The sequence below is a fragment of the Podarcis raffonei genome, chromosome 4 (genome assembly GCF_027172205.1).
Source record: "Podarcis raffonei isolate rPodRaf1 chromosome 4, rPodRaf1.pri, whole genome shotgun sequence".
Taxonomy (NCBI): domain Eukaryota; kingdom Metazoa; phylum Chordata; class Lepidosauria; order Squamata; family Lacertidae; genus Podarcis; species Podarcis raffonei.
The window spans coordinates 95,805,483-95,824,056 of NC_070605.1; the positions used below are offsets into that span (position 1 = coordinate 95,805,483).

Genomic DNA, 18,574 nt, shown 5'->3' on the forward strand with positions numbered 1-18,574 from the left:
CCCAGAAGCCAGAACAGCAAGAGGGATTGCTGCTTTCACTGCGCAGCGATCGCTCTTGCTGTTCTGGCTTCTGGGATTCAGAATATTTTTTTTCTTGTTTTCCTCCTCCAAAAACTAGGTGTGTCTTGTGGTCTGGTGCGTCTTATAGAGTGAAAAATATGGTACTCAAGAGGTCAGTTCAGCTGGAAATGCTTGCAGAGAAGCGCTATTTCTTGGGAATATGCCACGCTGAACTCCGCAGGACTTATTTAAGGGTAAGCATTCATAGGACGGCAATGTTAATCTTTCTTATCCGTTTGTGTTTGAACTGGGGAAGCAGGTTCAATAACGATACGGAGTTCAACTGCCTTTCCTTTCCTCGGAAAGTGACTAGTCAGGTGGCACCACAGAAAGGAAGCCAAAACAAACAGCTCCTCAAGAAAGCAGCTCCTCAGGATACAAGGTCCAAGGCAGAATGTGTGCAACACAGTCACTGTCTCCTTTCTTCCACTTGCGCTGCCCAGGGTTGGATGCTTAGTTTAGGTACAGCAAGAACTACACCAAGCGCCCGCAATAGCAGCAATCTGGGCCAACTCAACATCTCGCCACAGTGGTGCATGCTCTGGACTACTGTAATGCGCTCTACGTGGGGCTACCTTTGAAGGTGACCTGGAAACTACAACTAATCCAGAATGTGGCAGCTAGACTGGTGACTGGGAGTGGCCACCAAGACCACATATCACCGGTCCTAGAAGACCTACATTGGCTCCCAGTACGTTTCCTAGCACAATTCAAAGTGTTGGTGCTGACCTTTAAAGCCCTAAATGGCTTCTGCCCAGTATACCTGAAGGAGCATCTCCACCCCCATCGTCCAGCACGGACACTGAGGTCCAGCTCCGAGGGCCTTCTGGTGGTTCCCTCACTGCAAGAAGTGAGGTTGCAGGGAACCAGGCAGAGGGCCTTCTCGGTAGTGGCGCCCGCCATGTGGAACGCCGTCCCATCAGATGTCAAAGAAATAAACAACTACCTGACTTTTAGAAGGCATCTGAAGTTAGCCCTGTTTAGGGAAGTCTTTAATGTTTGATGTTTTATCGTGTTTTTTATACTCTGTTGGGAACCACCCAGAGTGGCTGGGGAAACCCAGCCAGATGGGTGGGGTATAAATTATTATTATTATTATTAACTCTCCCAACACACAGCTCACCAGCGGTAGCTGCTGCTTCCTCTCATTCTCCTCATGTGCAGCTAGGGCTCTCCAACACTCAGAAGCTAAAGAGAGTGTGTATAGCTGCACACTCTTTTTGACTTTCAACACACCGGGCCCAGACAGGTTGGCCAGGGCCACAGTGGGCCAGCAGTAGGGCTGGGCAATATATCAATATAACCAGTTTGAAATCCATATTATGACATCGGTTTCTTAATTTCTGACCTAGCAATATATCGTGAATCACAGGATGTGTGTGTGTGTATGTATTTGTGTGCATTCTCTGCAAAAGCCACAATGTGGGGAAAACTGTGGAGCCAGCCAATGCCTCTACATAGCTCCAACCTTATTTCAGACATCGTGATATATCAATATAGTGCGATATTTAGCTGGTGGTATATTGTGATGCTGTAGCAAGCAGACACACTGGGCAGCAGGAAGGACATGGGTTATCCGCAGCTGCCCAACTATGCCAGCCAATGTCTCCAGCCCTGCTGGTGACCCTGGTAACTCTAGCATTAAGAAATAATAATAATAATAATAATAATAATAATAATAATAATAATAATTATTTATTTATACCCTGCCCTCTCCAGCCAAAGCTGGGCTCAGAGCGGCTAACAAAATGACAGTCAATTAACTGAAATACATTCTAAAATCAATTTAGAAAAGTTGGGTCAACCTTCTGTATTCCTCTGTTTGCCCCTAAATATGGAAGGGGAGTTCTTTCTGGTGTTAGCGCCTCCTTATGGGGTGTCGCCTGCGTTTCTCACTCCTTAACTGAGGGGCTGGGAGTGGCATCTCCAAGAATTGCCCTTCCCTTTGCAGAGCGTACAACCCCACTTTCCCCTCTAAATGCACAGAGACTGTCTCACTTTCATCCACCAGAAGGGGCTGGTGTGGGTGGTGGGAAGATAAGAGAAACCTGTTATCGGTGGGGCATGGGAGGAATCAAGGGGTACTCCGCAGGCATACCAGGAAAGACGGTCCTGTACGTACAAGGGTCCTAGGCTGCATAGGGCTTTAAAGGTCAAAACCAGCACCTTAAACCTGACCCTGTACTCCACTGGGAGCCAGTGCAGATGGTAAAGCACTGGATGAATGTGATCCCGTGGCAAGGACCCCGTATGGAGCCTCGCCGCAACATTCTGCACCCGCTGGAGTTTCTGGGTCAGCTTCAAGAGCAGCCCCGTGTGGAGCAAGTTACAATAATCAAGCATGGAGGTGACCCTCGCATGGATCACTGTGGCCAGATCAGGGCGAGAAAGGGAAGGGACCAACTGCTTAATGCGGCAAAGATGGGAAAATGCCACCTTTGCTGTGGCTGCAACCTGCGCTTCCATAGAAAGGGAGGAGTCAAAGGTTACACCCAAACGCTTGACACTAACTGAGCCCCCACAAGAGATGAGAGTTGGCCCCCCATCCCCATGTCGTCCCGACCCAGCCAGAGGACCTCTGTCTTCGAAGGATTTAACTTCAACGGGCTCCCACGCAGCCACAGCTTCCAAGCATCTGGTCAGTGTGTTCAGGGCCGAGTGAGGGCGGCCGTCCATCAACAGATACAAGCTGCGCGTCATCAGCATATTGATGACAACCCAGCCCAAAACTTGTTGAATGCTCTCCCTAGGAAGGCCCGCTTGGCATCCAATTGTCTTCTTGGTGCCAGGCAAACACCTTTTCATTGTTCTAAATGTTTTAGCAATCAGTTTGGGTGTGCTATTTTATGATGGTTTTTTCTGTTGTCTTTGGAGTCCACTATTGTTTTATCATGGGTTGGGTTGTATCCTACGGCAGCTTTAACTTGCAGAAAGAGCTTCTACCTGGGGCAAGTCAGGACACCTGATTTTTGCCACCCCTCCTGTATCACATTCTGTTCTGGGTGGAGACTATCAGAGTAGCTTAGGTGCCTATGGCAGATTGGCAGAAATATAGGTGCACCAAATGCTTTCTGCTAAGGAAAAACCACCACTTCAGTGCAACCCTGGGTATTTTACTAACTTATATGCAAGCCACCCTGCACATTTATTTATTTTTTTAAATAAGGGCAGCACATCCGTCCTTAAAGGAGGTGCTCAAATTAATGCCAATTTAATGCAATTTTCCCCACTTAGAAAAGATGGTGTGTCCTTTTACATGTGGACTTGTAAAAGGGTTAAAGAGTATTGGGAAATAATCCATAATGAATTGAAAAAAAATGTTTAAAAGTACTTTTCCAAAAAAAAACCCCAACCCAGAGTCCTTTCAGTTGGGGATAATTCAGGCTGAAATTCCCAGGTGTCAAAAAAGCTTATTTATGTATGCTACTACTGCGGCCCATGTTTTGTTGGTCCAAAAATGGAAAATGAGCCAGGTCCCAACTAAAGAAGAATGGCAACTTAAACTGACGGAATATGTGCAGCTTGCAGATTTAGCATATAGAATAAGAGAACAAGAAGAACATACATTTAGAAAAGGCTGGAAAACATTTATTGAATATATGGGAGGAAAATTGTGTACACCTAAAAATGTTGGCAGCATTAAGATAAATTCTACAGTGTAGGTAAGTTTTGATGGATGTAATAATGCAATACTGAATGGCTTAGTTTCTTGTAAAATATGCAGGGATTTATGATATGCAAAATGAACCACAGAAAGCGAAGGGAAGTCACTGATGTTTTAAGGATGTTAAAATGAGTATTTTAAATTGTAAAACAGAAAATTTAATAACAATTATATATATAAAAATAAAAGATGGTGTGTCTATATATATCCATATGCATCAACCAGCGTCCCATTGCATACATGCCAGCACCTATGTGTGGAAGGGGGAGAAAGAGAACGCCTTCCCAGAAATAGGAGCATTGGAAAATGAGCCAATCGAACAATGTATGAAGGTTGACTCGCATGTCTTGCTTCCTTCATAGCTCCCAGAAAAAGGTTACTGTTCGACAAGCCACTGAAAAGCCAGCGAACTGCCACAAATTAATCCGTCACCAGTTCCCTGACATTAACATCTTTTGTGCTTAGACAACTTTTTTGTTCTTTTTGGTATTTATAACCACTTCTTCCTTTTGTTCTCATTACAGCTATTGTTTCCAGCCCTATTATTGCTAATCTCTTCTTTGTAAATAGCCACACCTGTCTTAATCCCAAAACAGTGCGGTAAACACTGGCTTCTTTCAGGAAGTACATGCATAATTAGGTTAATCAGTGATATCTTTTCATGTGAGCTGATTGTTTCTTTACTGTGGACATATTTCATAACACTGCGGCAGGCTTGCCAAATGGCTGCAAGGCAAACTAGGTGCAATTTAGCAAGCATGTAGCTACTACGTACTGAAACCTTGACATAATGGCAAGGTGCGGGGAGCCACTCCTGCCTGCTACTTATTACTCATTCCCCCCACCCCCCCAATTTTTGACTACACCCTTCTTAAACAAGTCCTTTCATTAACCTACCTGAAATACTGATAAAATATTGACATGCAAATCATCATAACTTTATATTCCCGAAACCTAAGTGCTCTTGTCAAATTCTACAAGGATCTCTACTAATTTACCTGCACAAAGTCCAGAAAGGTTAATGGAAGCAAGTCATCCAGGTGGCCGATATCTTTGGAGAAACGATTTAGAATTCTTCCTATAAAAAAATATGATGGGAGAAAAATTGAAGCATGTTATCAAGTAGCGTTGTTTCGCTCCTAATTGAAAAGGAAAAGAAGCAGGCAGAACAATCCTAAACATTTTTACTTGGAAGTAAAGTCCCACGATCTTCAGTTGCTGCTGTTGTTTTCTCCTTAAGAACTGTGCACAGTATTGCAGCCTTAGAGACATTGTTTTATCGCCACTTGACAACCCAATACAGAAACAGAAAATAGACATTTCCAAATCAAGCAAACTGTTTGGGCCTACATTTAATAGCTTTGCTCCATGGGATAAATAAGACTGCATGTTTAAGAGCAGCACTGAATATATCATTTCAAAAGGCATGCTAGATTTCATGATGGTTCTTACAAGTCTCCCTGTGCCCAAGATCATTAAAACATTGAGTAAAATGGCACATATGCTTCACCACCAGAGATAAATGGAATCAAGATTTGGCCCTTGTGTTTGGATATAATCTTTGGTAACTATGGAGACTTTTATATTTCAACCTGGGAGAGGAAGTAAATATTTTGGGCATATCCCAAAGAAGTTACAAATGTTTCCAAAATATTTTTTGTTTTGTTCAAGTTTTGGTGATCTCTAGAACAAAGCAATGTAAGACTGCTGAGCTCTGGTGCAGCTGTACCTTGGTGACCGAACGCCTTGCAAGTAGAACGTTTTGGCTCCCAAACGCTGCAAAAGTGAGTGTTCTGGTTTGTGAACATTCTTTGGAACCTGAACGTCAGACGCGGCTTACGCGCCTTGATTTCCGAATGTTTTGGAAGTCGAATGGACTTCCGGAACGGATTCCATTTGACTTCCGAGGTACCACCACTTAGCCCTTCATCCTAAGATCATAGAGTGGTTTACAATATAAAAATGCAAAAAGACAAACCATAACAACAAACAAAAACAACAACCTTCTGCTTATTTAATACAATAAATCGTTGTTAATCTGTTATCAATTAAACATTCACACTTTTTTCACTTGAATGAAATTTCTGATAAGGACCTCCTGCTTTATTTATAAAAATAAAAATCCCCTGTTCTTATATTGCTTAGTAATAAAGTGTTTTTATAATACAATTTAAAGGATAGACTATACCAGAGAGACAGTTGGATCCAAACTTATTAGAGCACACCCACTAAAATATATCTTTAGTGTCATTGATTTCAATGGATCTACTCTTGGGATAAAGTCTGGATTCATCCCTGAACTGTATCAAATGATTTACTTACACACACCAAACATTCTACATTATGTCCATTAAACGCAGGCCATATTTGAAATAAGTATTTGCAAGCGAACAGTAGTACAGGTTGCTTTTGGTAGCATCACCACTTAGCTTTGGAATTTTATTCTTTGGGAAGCCAGACAAAGCAAGCTAGATTTTCTCTCAGCTGCCTCTCAAAGCAGTTGCTGTGATAAAACACTTATCCTCCTAGCATTGCACAGCACAGCAGAACAAGAACAACTAAATCCCACTGGCGCTAGAGAACTTGCTGCACCAAAGATGAGCCTGGGGCCATTTCTTGCAGCTCAACCCTAAGTGAGAAAAAACCCTAGGTGAGAATCACTGCCCAACCCAGATGATTTGTGGCCCAATGCAAATCATTTGGTATTGCCAAATAATTATGCTCTTCAATGAGACCAGCTAAAGATGGATTTGTTGATCTCGGCACCTGAATTTCATTTATACCTTTACCATCAAGATGAAGCGTAGAGCAAAAATATTATTATTATAATTACTACTACTACTACTACTATTACAGTGGTACCTGGGTTAAGAACTTAATTCGTTCCAGAGGTCCGTTCTTAACCTGAAACTATTCTTAACCTGAAGCACCACTTTAGCTAATGGGGCCTCCTGCTGCTGCCGTGCCACCGGAGCACGATTTCTGTTCTCATCCTGAAGCAAAGTTCTTAACCCGAGGTACTATTTCTGGGTTAGCGGAGTCTGTAACCTGAAGCGTCTGTAACCTGAGGTACCACTGTGTTGTTGTTGCTGCTGTTGTATTTGTACCCCACCCATCTGACTATAAAATGAGCCACACCCACTTTTAACATGTCTTTATGAGATGGGAGGGAAAAACCATCAACTTCAAAAATAAGTACTATCCTGAAATGTCACTTCTATTGGATTGGTAATTGAAAACTAACACAAATTATTATTTAAAAAAAAAGTAAAGAAAGAAATGTCACTTCTAGCTATTAAGGGTGAAGCGAAGGCTGGTTTCTTACACAAGATGAGGGATGGGAAATTATTTCACATAAAGTTCACACCCCCAGCAACTTTTTAAATTAAGTACATTTAAAGTTAAAATTAATAGCCTAATGAACAAACACAATGCAGGTCATATGAATGGCTAAATCTACTAGTAGCCTATTCTAAAATTAAAGTTCGAATTAACTCCCCCCTCCCAACTCTATGGGAAGCAAATATATTCTCGGGCACATCTTTTCAGACATGCTAAAAATCAACATGTTAAAACAATTTCTAATTTCATCCCCCATCCCACCCCAGAATCTAAACTATGTAAAAGAAGTGTATACTATTGAGATGTCATGCCTTGAAAAATTCACCAGCATCCCATTAAAAACAATTCCCAAATAAATTTGTGGAAAGTTGTCCTTCTCCCTTAGAAAACTCTGCCCTTTCTCCCTTGCTGCCCCTTATGCTTGGAACTGCTTTCTAAAACACCTGTTGTGATATCACCTCTCTTCCTTCTAATCTCTTCTCAAAACCTACTTTTCCCTGATGTCTTTGGTTCAACTCTGTGGTTTCCATAGCCTACTGTGGGATCTCATAATCTTATACATGCCCATCACCATCAGTAAGTCCTGAGTTCAATGGTACTTATTCCCAAGCAACTGCATACAGGATTCTAGCCTCAGCCTGTAACTAAGAACATATAAACTGAAACAATTGTATATGCCTCCATTGATTACACCTGACTCTATTTTCTCTGTTTCCCCATTATAGATTGTAAACTCTACAGGACAAGAGACCTGTCACATTCTGAATCAGGGGTGCCAACCTGAATAAAATATTGGGGGAGGGCAGATAAGCCCAACCCCGTATAATCGATCACATGAAATGGCACACACACACTGCTTGAATGGCAATGCCCATCAACTTTCGGGGGGCAGCCCCCTCAAATATTTTATTGGGGGGTGAAGGGACCTCAGCCCCTAGGAGTTGACTCCAGTGTTCTGAAGCGCTATGCACACCCACGCTGCTAAATATAGAATAAATAAATAATTCAAAGTACACTGTGTACTTTATTGAATCTTTCAGTTCAACCACTTTTGGCTATCTGAAAAAGTTCGCAAAATTAACATGACATATATTTAGTAAACGAAACATTAAAGGTCAAATAAGCATATTAAATCTAATCACTTATTTAGGGAAGTGGGAAATTTTCTTATGGCAATATGATTATTACAAAACGAGCCTGCACCATTAAGACTAGGCTTGTAAGAAGGCAGTGACTGCTGTTTCCACTTCCCTGTAGTTAAATTTCTGCCCAATACCCCATTATCTGTCTCATTGTCCGTTATTTAAACAACTATTGAAGGATTTACTACAACCACATAAGATATCACAGAAGTCCAGCGATGCTGCAAAACTCAGGGTTTTCCCCACCCACAAATTGGGGAAGAGGCTGGTCTCCTTAATTCCATGCCTCACAGAGAAGCATCTTCTCCAAATGAATGAGCAGATCAAAGAAACAACAGAAATTGCATGCATTTCATGCCATAAGTCAAATTCAGATCAACAGCAAAGATACGATGGCCACTCTTTAAAAACAAAACAAACCACCTTCAGCTCTCATTGACAAAGAAAGTGGTGGTGGCTTACGACAGTGCTCATGCAACCTAAAGATAAACTGGTCAACCGGAATATCCTGCCACAAGATAAAGAGAATTTCACCATTCTTTGTCCATGTGAGATTTCTGATTGGGTGTGGATATCTCACGAAATGTTCATCCCTCGGGAAGATGCACATGCTTCCCTGCTTAGCACGTGGTTACTGACACACCCTCACTCGCTGGATATTTGCAAAGATCACCAGTGTCAAAGCAATGATTCAACATCAATTTCGTTGGACTGGTCATGTTGTTTGGATGCCTGATTATTGTCTTCCAAAGCAACTACTCTATTCCAAACTTTAAAATGGAAAGTGAAATGCTGGTGGTCAACAAAAGGCAAATCTTTAAAAATGTAGTATAAACACCGACAACTGGGAAACACTGGCCTGCGAGCGCTCCAACTGGAGAACAGCCGTTATCAAAGGTGTCATGGGCTTTGAAGACACTCAAACTCAGGACAAAAGGGAAAAACGTGCTAAGAGGAAGGCACGCTTGGCAAACCCTCACCGTGATCAACTCCTGCCCAAAAACCTGTGTCCCCACTGTGGAAGAACGTATGGATCCAGAATTGGCCTCCACAGTCACTTACGGACTCGCTGTTAAGACCGTGTTCATGGAAGACAATTTTACTCGTCTACGAGTGATCGCCAAAGAAGACTTACACACCAAAGCAAGTTACAAACTGATAAATAATCTTAGGTTTACTCAGAAGTATTTAGTATTTTGATTACAAAAGAAAAAACCTGAGAACATGCAGGTTTCACTTCCAAAATCTGAGACTTTTTAAATGTTTGCCATCCTGCCTAAATCCGTAGAACATATCCTTTTCTACTATCCATTGTACAACCAGCTACGCAAATGTGTGCTATCCCCTTTTTGGGTAGTCTGACATCACAACACAATGAAAATATCAGATTCTATCCGTCTGACATTAACCCGGAAGTAACTGCAAGGGTGGCTGAGTTTTTGTCAATAGTACAGTGGTACCTTGGGTTACATATGCTTCAGGTTACATACGCTTCAGGTTACAGACTCCGCTAACCCAGAAATAGTACTTCAGGTTAAGAACTTTGCTTCAGGATGAGAACAGAAATCATGCTCCGGTGGCGCGGCAGCAGCAAGAGGCCCCATTAGCTAAAGTGGTATTCAGGTTAAGAACAGTTTCAGGTTAAGTACGGACCTCTGGAACGAATTAAGTATTTAACCCGAGGTACCACTGTATCTCTGGTGAATGGCACTATTTAATGGGAAGAAATCCCAATAAAAATCCTCGTTATATATTTTACATGGCTGTTTATTTGTATATATTTTAAGATTTTATATATGGATGTTTTATGATGGCCTATACTTGTAATGCCTCATAGAGGTTTGGCAAAGTAAGTAAGTAACCCTAATCTTTACATCTCTTTTGTGCCACCTTGGGGTAAGCCAGAACAGCTTAAACCTGTGGTTTGGTAAGTGTTGCTGGACATCATCCCTGGTCCTTGGCTAATGGCCATGCTCGCTGGGGCTGATGAGAGCAGAAATTTATATTATATTATATTATATTATATTATATTATATTATATTATATTATATTATATTATATTATATTATATATACCCCGCCCATTTGGCTGGGTTTCCTCAGCCACTCTGGGTGGCTCCCAACAGAATATTAAAAACATGATAAAACATCAAACATTAAAAATTTCCCTAAACAGAGCAGAAGTCATCTAAAAGTCAGATAGTTGCTTATTTCCTTGACATCTGATGGGAGGGCGTTCTGAATCCAACAGCATTTGGAGTGCCACAGGGTAGCCACCCCTGTTGTAAGTTTTACAGATATGCAAGATATAAACTGAAATAAAAGACTTCATGTGTACTCCCGCTTCTCAATGTTATCACTGCCACTTTTATCCATGTAATTATCTGCTCCCACATTTGGCAACCTTGCAAATGTAAGACGAAGGAGCATCATGTACCAGCGAGGCCCTTATGCAATGTGCATGAGCTTAGGTGGTTAGGTTAAAAAAGGCTAGGGAACTATGATAAACCAGTTGAGATATATATTTAAAGCCACCTAATATCCGTTTGATGACTTTCCTTGGATTCCGTCATCCCTTCCATTGCTACAGATATTCAAATAGTGATTGGGACCAATGGTCCCAATTAAATTTCATAACCCTATGTCCTTCTGCATGTTAATTAAAACCAGGCCTGTCTTACCCACTGAGGCAGGATAACTTCAAGGAAATATTCTTCTGTAACTAAGGTCCACATAAAGAAGAATGTGAGATCACACAAAACCACTTTTAGATAAATTAATTACCGTATTTTTTGCTCTATAAGACACACTTTTTCCCTCCTAAAAAGTAAGGGGAAATGTGTGTGCATCTTATGGGGCGAATGCAGGCTGCACAGCTATCCCAGAAGCCAGAACAGCAAGAGGGATTGCTGCTTTCACTGCGCAGCAATCCCTCTTGCTGTTCTGGCTTGAGATTCAGAATATTTTTTTTCTTGTTTTCCTCCTCCAAAAACTAGGTGCGTCTTGTGGTCTGGTGCGTCTTATAGAGTGAAAAATACGGTAACTAAGAGGGTAGATAAGGGTAGCCATGATGCCAGCTAGATGTCATTGAACTCCCACTGGCACCAGCTAGGCGTGGCTAATGGTCAGGAATTAAGGGAGTTTCAGTCCAGCAACATCTAGACACGGGTTTCCTAAACTTGGGTCTCCAGCTATTATTGGACTACAGTTGCCATCATCCATGACCACTGGTCCTGCTAGCTAGGGATGATGGGAGTTATAGTTCAAAAACAACTGGAGACCCAAGTTTGGGAAACCCTGGTCTATAGGGCACTATGTTGGCTATCTCTGTGGGGAAAGCTTAGCCATAATATCTTTCATGAAGGAACCTAGACACTACATCTGTGGGCACATTTGGGATTTTGAAAAAGTGCCGTGGCTGCCAGTCACAAATTGGCTGTTGTGGGGTGTGCAGTATAACACAGAAAGACTAGCACAGGAAGATAGATAGAACCACAACTTTGCTGCAAGAATCATCATCGTCATATCTCAACACCACTTTATATTTTGAAGAAAAAAATCTCCAAGCGGTATACAACACATTAAAACATCAAATAAAACAAGCCAGAATAAAACATTACTGCAGAAAGTGAAATAATACATACATTCAAAGCAACATAATTAACAGGAAACTAAAATATTATCTTAAAGATTCTAAAATAAAACATTACAAAGGAGGTCGACTGTAGAGTATACAATATACAAAAAAGTATATTAAACATTTCAAGTATATTGTATTTAAGTATTAAACATTTCAAGTACAGTGGTACCTCGGTTTTTGAACATCTCTGTTGACAAACGTTTCGGAACTCGGACGCCGTAAACCCGGAAAGTAAATGCTTCCGTTTTCGAACACGCCTTGGAAGTTGAACTTCCAAGGCGGCTTCCATTTTAAGTTTTCCGTGTTGAGTTTTCAGTTTTGAGGCATCCGTATTGATTTTTCGGTTTTCAAACATTTCGGAACTTGAACGGTCTTCTGGAATGGATTAAGTTCGAAAACCGAGGTACCACTGTTTATTGTATACAATATACAAAAAGGTACAGTGGTACCTCGGGTTAAGTACTTAATTCGTTCTGGAGGTCCGTTCTTAACCTGAAACTGTTCTTAACCTGAAGCACCACTTTAGCTAATGGGGCCTCTCGCTGCTGCCGCTGGATGATTTCTGTTCTCATCCTGAAGCAAAGTTCTTAACCCGAGGTACTATTTCTGGGTTAGCGGAGTCTGTAACCTGAAGCGTATGTAACCCGAGGTACCACTGTATATCAAAAATTTCAAAAGAAAACATCACTAAAGGAAGTCAGATATCAAATGCACATTTAAAACAGCATAATTAACAAGAGAATAAAATATTATCATAAGCTTTCCCCTCTTTCTGCTACCTGCATTAATGGGGAGGAAAGGTAACTACATCAGCACCTTCAAAGATGCTCAGGGAGAACAGTTCTGAATGGGGTAATTGTGCCCCTGAAGGACCAGGTGCGCAGCCTGGGAGTCATTTTGGACTCACAGCTGTCCATGGAGGCACAGGTCAATTCTGTGTCCAGGGCAGCTGTTTACCAGCTCCATCTGGTACGTAGGCTGAGACCCTATCTGCCTGCGGACTGTCTCACCAGAGTGGTGCATGCTCTGGTTATCTCCCGCTTGGACTACTGCAATGCGCTCTACGTGGGGCTACCTTTGAAGGTGACTCGGAAACTACAACTAATCCAGAATGCGGCAGCTAGACTGGTGACTGGGGGCGGCCGCCGAGACCATATAACACCGGTCTTGAAAGACCTACATTGGCTCCCAGTACGTTTCCGAGCACAATTCAAAGTGTTGGTGCTGACCTTTAAAGCCCTAAATGGCCTCGGTCCAGTATACCTGAAGGAGCGTCTCCACCCCCATCATTCTGCCCGGACGCTGAGGTCCAGCGCCGAGGGCCTTCTGGCGGTTCCCTCATTGCGAGAAGCAAAGCTGCAGGGAACCAGGCAGAGGGCCTTCTCGGTAGTGGCGCCCGCCCTGTGGAACGCCCTTCCAGCAGATGTCAAAGCAATAATCAACTACCGAACATTCAGAAGACATCTTAAGGCAGCCCTGTTCAGGGAAGTTTTTAACGTGTGATATTTTACTGTATTTTTGGTTTTTATGGAAGCCGCCCAGAGTGGCTGGGGAGGCCCAGCCAGATGGGCGGGGTATAAATAATAAATTATTATTATTATTATTTCTACCTCTCCTCTGACTAAAACAGGAAGGAGGAGGATATTCCACTCTAGCATCCAATGAAATAAGTGTGATGGTGTTCAATGCAGGAAAGGATAAGCCAGTGCAAGCAGGAATTCAACAGGAAGGGCATTTACTGAGCCCTTTTGCAGGTGCCATAGGACAATGTTTCCCAACCTTGGGTCTCCAGCTGTTTTGGACTACAGTTCCCATGATCCCTGACCACTGGTCTTGCTAGCTAGGGATGATGGGAGTTGTAGTCCAAAAACAGCTCGAGACCGAAGGTTGGGAAACACTGCCATAGGAGATACAAACAGGACCACTCGCACCAAGTAGGGGTGGGGAACACGATCCATCTGGTCAGCTGGACCCTGAGGTCCCCCCACCTGCTCACAGGCCACTTTTACAGGTGAGCAGCCAGTCACCTGACATCGCCATGACATCAGGTGACCTGACTTCAAAGAGGGGAAAAATGGAAGCCCACTTAGTGTACTGTAACAATCAGATACTCTTGTATATCTGGAGACAAATATGTAGTCAGAGGGAGGTACAGTGGTACCTCGGGTTACATACACTTCAGGTTACATACGCTTCAGGTTATAGACTCCGCTAACCCAGAAATAGTACCTCGGGTTAAGAACTTTGCTTCAGGATGAGAACAGAAATTGTGCTCCGGCGGCGCAGCAGCAGCAAGAGGCCCCATTAGCTAAAGTGGTGCTTCAGGTTAAGAACAGTTTCAGGTTAAGAACGGACCTCCGGAACGAATTAAGTACTTAACCTGAGGTACCACTGTACATACTTATTGTGAGATTGTCACTGTGTGTCAAAAAGAAAAAAGAAAAAAGCAGGCAGGACAAGTTCTGAGTATGAGAAACCTCTTGAGGACTTAGAACCGTTCCTTTCAAAACACAATTCAGGTTTTGCCTTTTGGTGTCAATACAAATCTCATTTTAGGGACATCTCCAGAGAGCGAATAATTTTCAAAGCTCTACAATTCTATATTAAGAGGAATGCAATTTCTTGCAGTATTATGGGCTACCTTTTTCCCATTTCCCATTTGGCACAGCCGTATTCAGCACGTACCTTCAAAATGTAAAAACCTTGCTAGTTTGAGATTCAGATGGATAAGTTGGGACGGGGGTAAAGAAGCATTGGTTCATCTTTAGTTAACAGCTTCATTTCCAGTCCTGGGGATGGCCGAGTTGTAAAATAAAGCAAGCATTTTCTTCATCAGGAAATAAATGAAACCCACTGCAGTTGCTGAAGAGGTCCGTTCTTAACCTGAAACTGTTCTTAATCTGAGGTACCACTTTAGCTAATGGGGCCTCCTGCTGCCGCCGCGCCACCGGCGTGCAATTTCTGTTCTCATCCTGAGGTAAAGTTCTTAACCCGAGGTACAATTTCTGGGTTCACGGAGTCTGTAACCTGAAGCGTCTGTAACCTGGGGTACCACTGTAAATCTAAGCAGGGCATAAGTAACCATCTCACAAACAGCTTTTCAAACTTTCTATGGTGCCAAAAATAGATAAATCTCGCCTCTTATTTCATGGTGCTGCTGTTTGAGAATCACAAGTTCAAACTGCCTAGTCGTGCGCTCCCTGGAACCAGGCCAGCATCTCTAAGGGAATGTAGGGTCCAGCACGGTACATGTCAGAAGGAATTGCTGAAATGTCATGAACTCTGGAAAACCTTCGCATTCTGCCCATGAGTCATATTTGCTCACCTAAACGGTAGAAGCCAACACGGTTACTCACAACTACTTGGGAATTTGGTTTCACTTTGTAATTTAGATGCAGGGCCTAGGGGGCTGGAGGGCAGACACAACCCCGTAATGAAATGTTCATAAAACTATGTCACAAAGCACTTCTGCCCTTTGAAGTCTCAATCCGGAGAGCATCTCAGACTTTGTCTCTCGTTTTTCTCACAAGTTCCTGTCTCATTCTCCAAAAGGCTGCTTGAGGAGTTTTTGAAGAGGGATTTTTCTCAAACACACTTGAGAGGCATGTATCTTCCCCCTCTCTTTAAAAACACACACCAAAACACATATTTCAAAGCTTGGAATAAATAAGCTTTATGAGATAAGCACAGTAAAAGCACCGTCTTGGCTTTCTAACCCAAAACAAACATGCGCAAGTGTTGCATAAAGTAACGTCTACAGTTATGACAACTGCTAACGAGTGCCAGAATAATATAATTCCATTTTAGAGCCAAGCTAGCATCAACCTAGCCAATAGCTACACTAATAATTCCACAAGGAAGATTATTTATATGCAATATTCACATTTTAAAATAACGACTTAGTTCTCATGGGTAATCAAGTTGCTAATCAACTCCAACAAACTGTAGCTTTGGTTACCTGCCTTGTGAGGTCCTGTTGAGTAACGCAATGTTTTTAAAAAGTGTGTTTTGCCAGAGCTTCTAGTAAGGGGGGGGGGGAATCTTTTGCTTTAAAACAAGGAAGTTGGGACAGGGAAAATCAGCTTTTAAAAATCAATTTAAATAAATTTTGCAAAAAAGAAACTAAAAGTGAAAAAGCGAATTCACATGTTCATTCTGGGTAACAATGAAGTAGAATCATATGGCTTAGGAATGACAGGTACATGAACACAGCTAAAAACACAAGAACTTTCCTAGACCTTTAGGGAAAGTGTACCCTAGATATATAACAATGTCTGAAATAAGGCCGGAGCTATGTAGAGGCATCGGTTGGCTTCACAGTTTTCCCCACATTGTGATTTTTGCATAGTGCGTGCGCACACATCATGATTTCCGATATATTGCCAGGTCAGAAATTATGAAGCCAATATCACGATATGGACTTCAAACTGGTTTGGATGATAGATCGATAGATCGCTCAGCCCTACTTCACAGCCTGTGGCATAAATAAGGGACACATGCACTTCCCAAGGATTCAAAAGTGGATGGGGAGAAAACAGTCTCTCAGGTGCTGCCTTCATTTTCATCAGGAGAAAATATGCATGTGGGCTTCCCTTAGGCACTTGGTTGGCCACTGTGAGAAGGCTGCTGGACTTAGATGGTTCTGGCCTAACCCTGCAGGCTTTTCTTACGTTCTTATCCTAGTGTAACAAAGCACTAACGCCATGGGTAGGCAAACTAAGGCCCGGGGGCCAGATCCAGCCCAATCGCCTTCTCAATCCGGCCTGCGGGTGCTCCAGGGATTAGCGTGTTTTTACATGAGTAGACTGTGTCCTTTTATTTAAAATGCATCTCTGGGTTATTTGTGGGGCATAGGAATCATTCATTCCCCCCCCCCAAAAAAATATATAGTGCGGCCCCCCACAAAGTCTGAGGGACAGTGGACCAGCCCCTTGCTGAAAAGGTTTGCTGACCCCTGCACTAACCCCTCTAATTTATTTTCTTTTTACTAAAACATGTTTGGCCGGGGAGGAGGGGGACAAGGGCGGGTGATGAGAAGACAGGCAGTGGTGTTTGTCTTGAAGCCGTGGTTGCTAGGAACATTATATTATAGATCTCTGAAAACCAAATGCACAGGATCATTAACAACAACAATAACTCGTTTCTTTCCTGCACTACAGAGAAATATCCCTCCTATGCCTCACTGCCAAATAATAAAAAGGCTAGATTTGTAGCAAGATATATTTCATTGGAGGTAACCCTTAAAACAGCACATGCCCTAGAAAATTTCAGGGTATTTTCAAACTCTCACTTTTCCCCATGTAATGTGCATTATCTTCCTTGGGGGAAACACACACATTCCACAATTCTATGCATGTTATTACACCAAATGACTTAATCAGAACACACACTGTACTTAAGATTTCTTCTAAAGTAATTAAATAACTATCCAATGCCAATTAATCATAGTTAAATAAGGGTCTCTCAGAAAAGTACTATGTACCCATTTGGGACTCTGTTATAGTCAAATACTTGGCAGTATCTAAGTTAAACAATGATTCATTAAACCTCCCTCATTACACAATGGTTAGGCCAAACTTGAAGTGAAAGAATTGGAACTCCTTTGTTCTTCATGAAAGAGACATCAAACCTCAATATGTGATATTCCTTTCTTACCAACTCTGTAAACTGCTTTAATTGCATGAATCAGAATGTGCTCAGGTGGCTCAATATACAATTCTGCTCATGCAGGTGTTTGCTGACACTCCAGAGAACACCTGACAATCTACTCACCTTTATCAAAAAGTTTGTTCATACTTCCGCATGAAAGAATCCAGCAAACACCCGACATTTAAATCTCGAAGGCCAAAGAACTTAAAGAATGGGGTTGTTCAATGTAAGACCAAGTTTAAAACTGGTGCAGTTCAGCAGTCACAGTCCTGGTTCAAGGAACCATGTCAGTACAGTGTTAAAGGTAAAGGGACCCCTGACCATTAGGTCCAGTCGTGACCGACTCTGGGGTTGCGGCGCTCATCTCGCTCTATGGGCCGAGGGAGCCGGCGTTTGTCCGCAGACAGCTGCTGGGTGATGTGGCCAGCATGACTAAGCCGCTTCTGGCGAACCAGACCAGCGCAAGGAAACGCCGTTTACCTTCCCGCCGGAGTGGTTCCTATTTATCTTCTTGCACTTTGACGTGCTTCTGAACTGCTAGGTTGGCAGGAGCAACAGGAGCTCACCCCGTCACAGGGATTCGAACCGCCAACCTTCTGATCAGCAAGTCCTAGGCTCTGTGGTTTAACCCACAGCGCCACCTGTGTCCCGAATCAGTACAGTGTTAGAAACTCCTTTATTGGTAATAATGGTAACTCCATTGTGTTAAAAGCTGAGATATGAAAGATAGGAGCTAATGGCACCTTAATCCTAGGTTATGGGTGCAACAACAGAATGTCTAAGCACACTTTTTTATAACAAGAATACAAAGCTAAAAATGAATGATCTGCAGCTAAAATATTATGTTCATTTTCCATATGGTCTCGTCCTTCCACTGCCCACTCCCCTAATATTCTTAAAAGGGTCTCTTCCCCAGTAGCTGGAAGTGGGGAGGCAGAAAAAGGTCCTCCTTTCCTTCCACTCTGCAGTTTCAATCCGAAATCTTAGGCACAGGTCTGCGCCCAGAGCTCAGAAACTGAACGAAATTTTCATTCGCAAAATGCACCTAGAACAATGGGAGTTTCGAACACTGTGCCCT

The 18,574-nt window shown here is 42.5% G+C and overlaps 1 protein-coding gene across 3 annotated transcripts in view; it reads right to left on the reverse strand.

The window, feature by feature from the left end:
• Window positions 1-18,574, reverse strand: part of ABCC4 (ATP binding cassette subfamily C member 4) — a 164,404-nt gene that overhangs the window by 64,341 nt on the left and 81,489 nt on the right. For all 3 annotated transcript variants that reach the window (XM_053384577.1, XM_053384578.1, XM_053384576.1), the window contains one exon: window positions 4,723-4,802. In XM_053384577.1, coding sequence (XP_053240552.1) covers window positions 4,723-4,802 — 80 coding nt within the window. The remainder of the gene's footprint in view (window positions 1-4,722; window positions 4,803-18,574) is intronic.